Source organism: Polyergus mexicanus, unplaced genomic scaffold (assembly GCF_030449975.1).
Source record: "Polyergus mexicanus isolate NDT 795.1 unplaced genomic scaffold, iyPolMexi1.0 SCAF_4, whole genome shotgun sequence".
NCBI lineage: Eukaryota > Metazoa > Arthropoda > Insecta > Hymenoptera > Formicidae > Polyergus > Polyergus mexicanus.
The window spans coordinates 8,133,538-8,145,778 of record NW_027223324.1 but is presented as its reverse complement, the minus strand read 5'-3'; the positions used below and the strand labels follow the sequence as shown (position 1 = coordinate 8,145,778).

At 38.1% G+C, this 12,241-nt stretch overlaps 1 protein-coding gene and 1 long non-coding RNA gene across 5 annotated transcripts in view; one reads left to right on the top strand and one right to left on the bottom strand.

Moving 5' to 3' along the window:
* LOC138932646 (uncharacterized) overlaps positions 1 to 9,636 on the top strand; it is a 199,878-nt gene extending 190,242 nt beyond the window's left edge. The window contains exon 7 of one of the 2 annotated variants that reach the window (XR_011446804.1): positions 9,602 to 9,636. This is a non-coding gene — a long non-coding RNA (uncharacterized lncRNA). The remainder of the gene's footprint in view (positions 1 to 9,601) is intronic. The other variant, XR_011446806.1, reaches the window with a different exon arrangement.
* The window catches only part of Ldd (lipid droplet defective), a 35,607-nt gene continuing 26,347 nt past the window's right edge, over positions 2,982 to 12,241 (bottom strand). For all 3 annotated transcript variants that reach the window (XM_070294666.1, XM_070294668.1, XM_070294667.1), the window contains 5 exons: positions 11,343 to 12,168; positions 10,938 to 11,086; positions 10,636 to 10,818; positions 9,163 to 9,406; positions 2,982 to 4,663 (listed from right to left, as the gene is read on the bottom strand). In XM_070294666.1, the coding sequence (XP_070150767.1) occupies positions 4,535 to 4,663; positions 9,163 to 9,406; positions 10,636 to 10,818; positions 10,938 to 11,086; positions 11,343 to 12,168 (1,531 nt within the window). In that variant the 3' untranslated portion in view covers positions 2,982 to 4,534. The remainder of the gene's footprint in view (positions 4,664 to 9,162; positions 9,407 to 10,635; positions 10,819 to 10,937; positions 11,087 to 11,342; positions 12,169 to 12,241) is intronic.

Sequence of the window (12,241 nt, the reverse complement as noted above, 5' to 3'; positions counted from 1 at the left end):
GATCCCGAATCTCCATGTTTGGAAGGATCTCGGTGGTACCGCGCGATCGCAGGCAGACAGATACGGCACGACCGCATCGTATCCTCGAAGATTAACCCTCTCGATTTATTTCCACCGATCTAACTCACTCTCGGTCGCCCACCGTCGCCGAGAGGAATCTTTGCGGAGACACTTGAGGGACGTGATGCTGATAAAGGATCTCCATTCGCGAGAAGGGACCGCCTGTTGGCTACGCTCCCCCGAGTTACGGGAGTTATCTCGACCACGTTCCCGTGAATGCGCATCGTGCGCATTGCGTTGCCCGATGATTGTCGAGCTAAGGATACCGAGGAGAGGTCGTAGCCACATGACGCGCGTCCCTACGACCGTCATCATTTATCTCCCGCTGAATTTCAGATATTTCCCGGGACGCAGAGAAGCGCGTGTCTATCCCGTTATTGCAAGACAAATGGCGCGTAATTAACACAAATAATCCGAAATAAATGAAAGAGTGCGCGCAAATAGATGCACGATCGCACCGATCGCTCGCGTTCAATTATATCGCGTTTCCGTCTCGATGAAATTGACAAATTACACGTAAATTTAATTTTGATTTCGAAATTTAAGCCGAATCGCGTGTGAAAAAAAATAATGAAAGAGTATTAACCGCGCCTTGTATATATAATTTTGGATTCCAGATGTATTTTTCGCGATAATATTATATCTATGCAGATGGTGTATGAGAGAACGCGCGCGCATTATATTCTGTCTCGAATATAATCGCGCTAACAAGCCTAAACACCAGTTAGTACCAGACGGCGCGTTTAATCCTCGCGAAATCGCAGTTAGCGTGATTCCATGTGTTTCACGCGAAAGATTTTCGGTATGTCTGTACACCGGTTGCACAACGGTACCATTTCCGCAAGTATCATTTACTCGCCCTCGTTCTTCCTTTCGCTACCTTCGTCGCATATTCTGCCGACGTCGTTGCCGCGCGCATCTGCGAATGACAGCAGTTGTTCCCAAGTTTATCCGAAGCTACGGAACGTATTCGGCCTCTTAATTCGCTCGTCTACCGGCGATTCCTCTCCCGTAGAAGGCAAGGGAAAACACACGTACGATAATCACCACGTATCTGGCAAAGCCGGCGCGGCGGGCGAACCGGTCTCTTGCACGTGAACGAGCGTGCACGCGGTCTCCTCTTCGTTAGCTAAATTTATTCCATTATTATGCCGATGCGGTTTAAGAGAGTGGCTTAGCAAGCAAAACAGAAGCGTACTCACAGCGGAATAATTTAATGAAAATAAAATTCGGAAAAGTCCGGAATAAATACACGACATTGTATTAAGTACACGAAAGGAAATTTATATATATATATATATATATATATATATATATATATATATATATATATATATTGGATGATTGCATAAGTTTGTGCCCGATTTTCATAGATAGCATTAAGTTGCTGCATGGCGGAGTTCTATTGTTTTCGTGTGATAATTGTTGCTTGCACCGAATAGATGACGTTGTCTTATGTCAATTTAGCGTCAGACATTGTTCAGATAAGTCCATTTGTGCATAAGAGAAATCATTAAAAATGGAGAACGAAAGGTGCAGATGCGGCATGTAATGCTATATGAATTTCGGAAAGGCGTGAGTGTTGGGATTGCACAAAAAAATATTCAAAGCGTTTATTTGGACCGCGCTCCTGCTCTCCGAACAGTCAAAAAGTGGTTTGGCAGATTTCGAAATGGTGATTTCAACATGGAGGATCAACCCCGCTCTAGACGGCCTTCTGGCATTGATGATGACATTGTGCATGCCTTAGTGGAAAGAAACCCAAGGATTACAACTGAGGATATTGCTGAGAGGCTGAACATCGATAATTCAACCGCTTTTCGTCATTTAAAAAAGCTTGGATACATTTCCAAGCTTGATACGTGGGTGCCGCATCTCCTGACTGAAAGGAATAAGCTGCAGGAAAACTGCAGGAGTTGCAATGGGAAATTCTGCAGCACCCGCCATATTCTCCAGACATTGCGCCTTCAGATTTTTATCTGTTCCGGTCTTTGCAGAATAATTTAAATGGCAAGAATCTCAATTCCGAGAAAGCTGTCAAAAACCACCTTACAAACTTTTTTCAAGGAAAACCAAGTTCTTTCTTCAAAAATGGAATCGACAAGCTTATAGATCGTTGGAAAACCATTGTAGAAAAGAATGGAGACTATATAATTGATTAATAAAAGTGTTATCTCTAAAATATGATCTATTGAAGTTTATATTTAAATCGGGCACGAACTTATGCAATCACCCAATATATATATATAAATTTCCTTTATATATATAAATTATCTTTAATTTCTCGCGCGTGCACTGATTTATAGATCCTAAAATATCGAATCACGCAAGAGGCGAAAATAGATTTGCGTGAAATAAGGAGGGACATAGAATTTTTCTATATTTTGTTTACTTTAAGGAATTAACGTCAAAACGTCGATGTTCGTCAAATGCCAGGAATCGATTATCGGTAACAATTTCTTGTTGGAGAATAATCGACACCGATCTGTTTCCCTTCCACCTTTCCCCTACGGACGAGAGATTCTGCCCCGGATGGACAGAACTACATGCTGTCGTATCGGACGAAATTACGGCAACTTAATCTCTGTCTTTATTTCTTTCTTCCTGTAATCACACATCCTGCTGGCTGGCTCAGAAACTCATAGATATTCCGGATACGTAGGCGATTGGACTAAACGTCTTTTTAATGTATTTTGTATCTGCCATATATTATGTATTACCTTTATACGAAAGCATCAGAAACATTTTCGCGGACCATTCCTCCTTTCTCATAAAAGTTGTAATTATATTCTTTAGTTCGAATAAAATGTCGTCGTGCGTTTGAAATAGTATAACACGCTACTGGAGACTTTAATTCTAAAAGAATCTTATGAAATGTGAACAATTTGGAGTATCTATTGTAGTAACTATCCTTGTATACGTATCTAATCCTAAAAGCATATGTTTTTATACCACATTGATACACCGATTATATCAACCATCTCCTTCGGCAATAAATTCCACGATCTCGCGTTTTATCGTTGCTTCTCCTTTTAATTATACGCTCTATTCTTAATTTTTCTTTATTTCTCTCTCACATAAACATTGATCTTTGTGCTTTATAACTCGACGTCGCGACGTCAAGCGTGACAAATAAAAGCCCCGGACCTCGTACATATGGCACGAGTTCTCGCAGGCAATATGTAACCAGTCGGTTTGAGTGTGTCAAGCGTACTAGTCGACAATCGCCTTCGGCGAAAATTGATGGCGGAATATCGTTGCCTGTGGAATTCTCTGTTTTCGAAATTGCAGTGTCAGAGCGACCGCAAAATATGAGCGGAAGCGACGATGTCATCGCTAGTCTAGTTCCCATCTCTTTTACTCATGTCAATAATACTGATTTATTTATGGATATTTTTAATTAAATAGATATTTATATTGTCCATTTGAATTATGTATAAGCGGAATTTTAATAAATCTCGTTAATTATTTAATAAACTTTTCAATTGTGACTATGACGTACAATTATTTCTCAAGTACATTTTGTTGTAATATATTCATCAACCAGTAATTGCACATCAATTGTATAAAATATTTTGATTGTAATGTATTAATAGTAAAATTCTGCGCTGCTTTAACGATGTTTGTCAGTATTGTACTTATAAAAAGCATCGTAAAGATAATCATAATAATAATGAGATATTATTATGATTACTTGATATGAAATTATTTTAATCTAATTAACGCAATTATCCTCACATTTTTTTATTGATTTAAAACAAACATCGCTAACACAAAATACGCAATAGTTTGTCAGTTAATTTGATTCCCTGGTTTGATCACCCTCACTAATTATCTGATACTTATCTCGCTTTGAAATCTGAATAGTAAATATATCACTTTAAATTAATCACACATTGATCCTTATCATAAGCATTCGTTCTGCTAAAAGCGAGAAATTTTCGTCTCGCATCGCTAAAACTATTTAAATGTTTCTTAACTTTAAAAATTCTAAAAACAAACATACATTTTTTTTCTGTGTATTCTACTAAAAATATTAATAATTCTAAAATAATTGCTAAATCAAGATTACCGCAAAAATATAATATTTACATATTCGATCTGAAACCGAGTAAAATCGTTTTGTCATGAATTTCTAAGAAAGATCCGTTTTAGGAACTCGATTTAAATCTAGGTTTTATAAGTAAATGAATATCTAAATCCCTCGTCTCGGAAAAACCGCGTGACGAACACGGGGGCGCTCGTTTTCTTGTAGAAAGCTCGTAAAAATCGCGCGTTTCGTCGTGACGTCGAACGTAAAGGCAAACTATCACAGCAATCGCCACGAGAATGCGCGCCGCTGAAGCGCATCTGACGAACAGGAGAGAGGCTTCGCCAAGAGTAAAACGTAAAACTTTAGTTAAATCCGTGTGTATCTACATCTAGCAAGAGCTTTTAGAGCTTTTAGAGCTAGAGAGCTAATTAAACGACACATTCAAAATGTATCCATGTGTATAGTATCCATACTGGAATACATGTTGGGCATGCTGTTTCTACTGCCTTGGCCGAAGATAGTCGCGTCAATGCCTTCCTCGTCCAACTCCTCCGAGAAATTTACCAGAACCTGCACATTAAATAGAAAAATTTAATACCGTGTAAGAAATCCGATAAAATAATTTTTGATGAAAAAAATTATCTCACGCTCGCTATGAAGAAGTTCGATCAAAAGGTTTTTACAATTTATGAGAATTCTGTTGATTTTAGAAAATTTAATTCCAATGATGGATATATTATGAAAATAATTTTGTCTGTGATATTTCTGATATATTTTATATAAATTAATATTTATATTATAAAAGAATCACGTTTATAGCAGCGCGTTTATAATTTCGCTTTATCGATCAAAGCTCGCGTTTGTGATTATCGAGACTGCGAGTCGCAAAGTTCTCCGCGACGATTACGGCATGCGAACTTTCGATCGTCGGATCGTTGTAGTTTCGCGCGTGCTTTTCATAGAAGCACGATCCAGCAGCGGGATGGAGGATGAGCCGACTCTTCTTGCAATGAAGATTCATAAAAATCTCAAAACTTTTCTGACCGGCCAAGTTTGCCTGGTTATACGTACAAGCCCGTCGCGATTCTGCAAAAAATTCCCCACTTTGTTTGCGAGATTGCCGTACCCGTCTTTGCATCACGGCAAGAAATGCATTTACATAATGTCCTGACGTCGCAAGCGACTGCTTGGAATGGATTTTTTTCGGAAAATATATACGCCGTGAATCAATTATTCAACGGGCCACTTTTGGGCCAATATTAAAAACTATTGACGCTCGTATTATTGCATTATAATTGCATTATAACACGAGAGAAAGAAAATGAACACAAATATAATAGAAATGCTGTTGCAATAATATATAAAAACTAGTAATCACATATTCATAAATGTATAATTACGTAATTTCTTCTAAGAATTGTACTTCATTAATTTTTTTATCAGTGAAATAGAAAATATAATATGCATTATTACATAAGATTTTAATCTTCTCGCTTAAGTTACTAAAGTGTTTTAATTTTCATTTTTAACAATTTTTGATAAATGACAACTCTTTGACATTGTGTGACCGTCGACATTTTTGTATACTTGTAAGAGGACATTTCTGCTTACTTCATATTTTTCGCGCTTCTAATTTTCGAAAGATGAATGCATGCGCTTGCGAAACCTTTAAAAAGATATGCAAATAGTTTTCCATAGAATTGCAACAATCTAGAACTTCTTAGATTCGACCTGACCCAGTTTACTATATCCTACTGGGAACTTAATTTATATTCCAAACCGTCCTAACTTGAGCTGTTGCTATTGTCGTTACTGTAGAAGCTTACAAAACAACGGGGTTTATAGCAGCCCTTAATGTTCGCACGGACTAAGTTTCAAGAAATAGGGATGAATACGTGACGCAAGTTTATATTTAACGACGATTTAAATAATATCTGGAAGAAGATAGAAGACGGTAAACTTCTTTCTCGTTAACAACAATTAGCAACGAGTAATGTCGAAAGTGTTAAATTTAAAAGAACGAGATGATTAAATGCACGGTAAACGACGGATCGATATTTCCAGAATGAACCAATTACGCAGAAATTGAGAAATCTCACAGACTGATAGATCGGTCATATTATTTGTCGAAAAGATTCTTTTTGCGATGACAAAAAGATTCCATAAAACTTCCACTCATTGTTTCAAGTACTGAATTTTTCTTACTCCGCCGCCACATTATATTGTAATAAGTGATCGATAATTTATCGTATTCGATGACGCTTCTCTTGAATTTTTTATGCTTTTAATTCCATTCACATAAATATTGATATTTTATTTGTGAGCATTTCTTTTTTTTTTATCTCTCACGCGTTTTTTGATAGATTCCGTAAATTACATAAATTTACGGTATTTATTTTTAACCGAATTTTCAATCGAGTTTTCAATAATACGCGCGCGAGAGAGAGAGAGAGAGAGAGAGAACAATAGTTTAATAAGTTTTTAAAAAATACAGAATATTCTCTCTCTCTCTCTTTTTCTCTCTCCCTCTCTCTTTCTCTCTCTCTGCCGCCGTTTTACATTTCGCGGAAATTAAATCCCTTTTTGATCACGGTCGATCGATCACTCAAGCGACGATTTCAATTTCTGCTTTTCCTCAAGCGTCGATGGTTCGTTTCGATCTGGAGCCGTTTCTTCGAGTTTTCAGACGCTGCAGAATAGTTGGAAGTGGATTGCGCGCACACTTTTAAGGCCGTAAAATCAATATATACACATCGGCAATCTTGCTGTCGCACAACTCGCGTGATTTATGATCATTACTTGTAACTAAGTCGTGAGGAATATTCTGTGATGTATTGTTAAAAAAAAATTAAGTAAATAAAAATGATCTATAATGGAATATTGTTATAATATTCCATTTTTATGGCCTTATTTTATTCTTCGATTACAACGAAAAATACCTATATTTGCGTATCCGCTGCGATAAATTTTTAATCCGCGTATGTATAAAAAATAAAAATCACTTTTCTCTTATTAATAAACTAACGAAATAGATTAACACGAAATGAATTTTACTACATTTCAGCAAGTAAATTAGGCTAAAACAACAATGAATAGTTCTATATAGCGTCAAAATATAAAAAGAAATTTAGCTGTAAACTTTAATTCTAATTTAATTCACTGTCTCTAGCCACAGAAGTTTCTCATATAAAAAGTAAATTCAAAGAAAGAAAAGCAAAGAGATTACATCAAAAGCTTCATGCGCCACGTTGTAATGGCCACTTTTTAAGTTAATACCGTGTTGCTCGCACACGAATTCTCTTTGTAGGACGCAACTGAATTTTCCGCAATTTTCAGTTTTCGCTTCGATGCGCTGCAGCTTGCGTCACAAAAATAATTAATTGCGTAATATATGCGGTATTACATACATACACATACATCTTACATTCGAGAGCATGTTAATTAAAATTAACATTTTAATCGTCTTCTATATAAGAATTTAAAAAGTTTTTTAATTAATTTCAAAATTAAATTTTTGTTCTTTATTAAGCGACTTATGCAAATGCAACGGGTAGCCACTTTACGCGCGCTAAACTTCGTAAAGAGTCGCGAAACCTGAAAGTTTGACGGTAAGAAAATGGACCGAGCAAAATGCAAATTTCGGCTATCCGGGTACATACATCTTCCGTACAAATACATTCTTTTCGATAGCGTTACGACCAACACGCATCGTATGTAACTCGTTCTCCATTCGTAAGTTGTGACACTCGGGTCACTCGCTTACACGTCAGTCGCGCATGTTTATCGTGTTTTAGAAATTTTTATTCTCTAGTAGAAACACGGGGGAGTTTTATACGCGAGAAAAAAAAAATGCGCACGAGACATCATGCACGTTCATGATGTTTACGAGTATACATATAGAGCGAAGAGATAGGGTAACTAATAATTTCGTACAAAATGTGGCACCTGAACAAGGATGTATAAAGAAAAATTTGAGCAAAATGAAAAGACACTTTCTTTTTTTACACGTATATTAGGCATATACCTACGCTTGTACGAAGTTATCAACACACAATTCTTTGATCGAATTGAATTTAATTGCATAGTAATTGAACGATATCGTTAAATACGATTCGAGAAATGCATCACAAGTGACTTCGGCGCTTCGACACGTGTATGGTATTTACGATGCGCTGACTCGCGTATATACTAACAATATGCCGATTTACCAACAATGCTCGCAATCCTCTCACATTGAATCGGAGCGAAAGACAATCATCTTTGTAATGCTCGATGTGCAAAGGCTTCGAGAATGCAAACGGAATGAGAGAAACGCAAGAGAACGCGTATCGTGAGTATGAGATTTACACTCGGGCAATCTTGAGAAGATTCAGGCTTCATTATTCGGACGGTGAACTATTTCCAGGCAGAGAGTGAGTGGTTAATTAACAACAGTTTTCGCGGAGATGGGGAGAGGGAAAAGGGGATCGGCGCTGCGCGTTACAGCTATCCGGAAAGCATTTAGGCAAGCTTAAAGGCAGTCAGCCGGTGGCGAATTTCCCGCCATCCTCCCGCCGTCCTGCCTCTCCTTGGCAGCTTGTAAACCATCGCGAGACTGTATGTAAGTGAACTACGAAACGACGGATCCATTAATATTCGTCGGGATCGGAGGGATGAAAACGCGGCTCGTCTTTGGACGACAGAAGGAGGAAGGGGGAGGACTGTTGTATATATAGGCGATGCATCATCTGTTGCAGACAAGCCTTAGAATATTGCGCATCCGCCGAATATTCATCGAAAATTATGTTGCAAAAATAAATATCGCGATTCTAAGCTCTTGGCAATGTGATTATACATGCTTTAAATAAAAATTTTAAATTTGCATGTGACGATATAATTTCAATGAGAGATATAAGTCTAAGGGATCAGACTAATGCAATTTGATGTATTATAAACAATTCTCTCCCGGAATAGTATCTGAAATAATATATCGCAAAGTTTTACGAGAGGCGAGATGGAGCACTTGAAAATCAAAACTGTTGAGAATCCAACAGGAAACAACGTTGCTTTGTTGAATTGGATTCACTGACCTGATCCAGCGAGCTTTGCGTGAGTGTGTAGTCCGTGGCCTTAAGCTCCTCCGTCAACAGCTTCACCATGCTGAAACTCGTGCTGAGTGTCGTGTCTTGACTCCGTGGTAGCAAAAGTCGGGCAGCCGTTGCCTGCCTAGAAGAGATCATCGCCTGTGGCAGATATTTCAGGATAGCTTTCCTAAGATCCGTAGCGGAGACTGGTTGGCCGAATCTCAGGAAGACAACATATCCTTCGCCGAATCTGAAAGTCAAATGACATTTTCAGACATTTCGAAGCAAATTTTTGATACATGTCAAAATGATATTTAAATTAATTATAACAAAGTAACGACGCGAATTTAAGAATAGAAAATGTATTGAAATATTGCGGCGATATTAATAAGAAAAATCTGCCTTTTTTTTTGTATTTTTAAGTTACAATTTATTCGCTTTGTAGCTGCGTTCGATCGCAAGGGACGTGGATCTATATTTCAAAGTCTCGTCCTGGACAAAAGACGCAGAAGATAAGCTTCCGCAGTGTCTTCTATACTATAACAAAGTGCATTCGCTATTCTTTATCATTCAACGTATTCTCCGTGATATATGAGAGCGAATTGCAAGATGGGCTACTAACATGGATAGGACCGAATCGTAAATTCTATCCTCGATGGCGAGAGACATCACAGGAGAGAGAGAAGATCGACGTGGAAGGAAATATAAAAGAACGTCATTTTCCGAGATAAATACTTCTAGAAACACCTCGGATTGTTGGAAGTTAAATATTTACGGAGTTCAACGTTATTCCGAATAGGCGATGCCGCGTTTAAAAACTGAGATAGATAGATCCTCTACATGTATGTATAATTGATTTTGATCAGAAATATAACTATCCGATAAGACTAGCTCCGTCACATTACTGATAATACTGGCATATTAATTAATTTACATAGTGCAATTCTTTTACCAAGGAGATTAGTAAGGGCTTAATTTTCTCAATCATAAGAATATTGTCATCACAAAAGGTCTCAGACTTAATTAAATTCCCCGGCGGTCTAATTAAAATGCGTTACGGCGAGCATAAATTTCTCTTTGAGTGTCGCTCAAATAATATTTGTGGATCTAAGTCAGCGACCTTGTATTGTGTAGTCTAATAGGATCTTAGCTCTCGTCTTCTCCTTCCTCCACGTTTCCGTTCTGTGTCGCTTTTAATTCTTTCATAAAGATGATTATTGAACGGTATAAAGGTAAGAGTTTTCGATTGAAGAATTTATTGAGCTACGGAACATAAATACAGAACATAAGCACAGAACATAAGTATATCTGTAAGTTCTCAAATTAAATTGGAAAAAAAAGTTGCAAACAAAAAGCGGAGAATCAAAACTGATAAAAACGCCGATGTATAAGGTTTACGAGTCTGCTGGGAAGTATCCGATCGCGAAATTAAAAGAGACGCGATATTATACGAAAATACGAAGTTCAATATAATCTTACTTGTGTTTCAAATGCTGCGGAGTTCCTATACACCTGAGACCGGCTTTGGCGAGGATTCCTACCCTCGTGCAAAGGTTTTCGCATTCGGCAACACTATGCGAAGTCAGTATGACGCATCCTTGATTTTTCGTCACGTGTCTCACAGCTTTAGCTACGAGATTCTTCGTGGCAGGATCCATTCCGCTAATGTACGCGCGAACAAAAACAAATTACTTTATTAACGCGAAGAATTAAATATCTGTTTTTGCATAGTTAATGTAATGGTTAATTAAAGGGTAATTATAAAATTATGGGGAAAGCACCTTGTGGGTTCGTCCATGAGAACTATTGCCACAGGTGCCATGACACTTATAGCGGCGCACAGTTTCCTTTTGTTACCGCCGCTGAGACTATCGACCCTTCGATGAGCATACTTGAGCAGATCGAACCTCTTCAGCATTGTCTCGACAGCCTGAAATAAATGAAATAAATTTCAATTCCAAACTTTTGTGTCTACAGATATACATAACTTTTAATTAAAACATTTTTTATTTTCTTTTACTTGAATATAAAAGAATCTGAAATAATTTTCAGGAATATTTACACTATTAACTCTTAAAAAATTTAAAGTTTCGCAAATCTATAATACAAACATTTTTTAATTGATAGGCTTAATTTAAATAATATTTTTTGTATAAATTTAATGATAAAAAATTTTCTTTTGCTACCTTAGGAACATTATTCAGTCCGCAAACTTCACCGTGAATTGTCAGACACTGATGGGGAGTGAGGAATCCGTCCAAAGCGTCGCTCTGAGGGCAGTAGCCAACCTCGCCGTTGCACAGAGGTCCAGCGCCAATCTCACTTCCCCTAAGAATGATCTTCCCGGCCGTAGGAATGATTTCCGTTGTCAGCATTTTAAACGTCGTGCTTTTTCCCGCCCCGTTCACCCCCAGGAGGCCAAAGCATTTTCCGGCTTGTACGCCAAAACTTAAATTTTGCACCGCGACATTTGTCCCGTATACGCTCCTGTATTCTTTCCTCAGCTTCACGGTTTTCAAGGTATCGTCGACCATTCCTGCCTCGATTCTCAGTCTCTCCCTGGCAACATCATCGTCCTCTTGCACGACCTCGTAACCGATCTTCCGTTTTCTCAAATCGGGCAAAACGCGACTTTCGATCGCCAGATTCAACGCGAATAAAATCGCGCCGATTACAGTCAGAAAAACGTAATGGAGACCGAGAAGATCCCAGCCGAGCGGTGACTTGTAAGTGTCCATGTGAAATCTTTCCAGCAGTTCGGAGGTGATATCGTTCTTCGATATCTCGATTAACGCGTCGCCGAGAGTATATTGCGGGAAGATCATTAGGATGTAATGCAGGGTATTTCTCACGTCTTCGGCTGTTTTAGTTCTACCGAGAATGTCGAGCACTAAGATTGTCGCTAGGGAAGCCACACCTATGAAAGTATTTACGCAGAAGAGCACCATGTTGGACAGGCTCGAGTCGTCGAACGCTTTTTCGGCCAGATGCGAAAACGGTATTGCTGCCCATCTAAAGAAATCGATAAATTTTCGTAAAGATCTTTTATATCTCTCATTTCGATTTGCACAAGAAAAAAAAATTG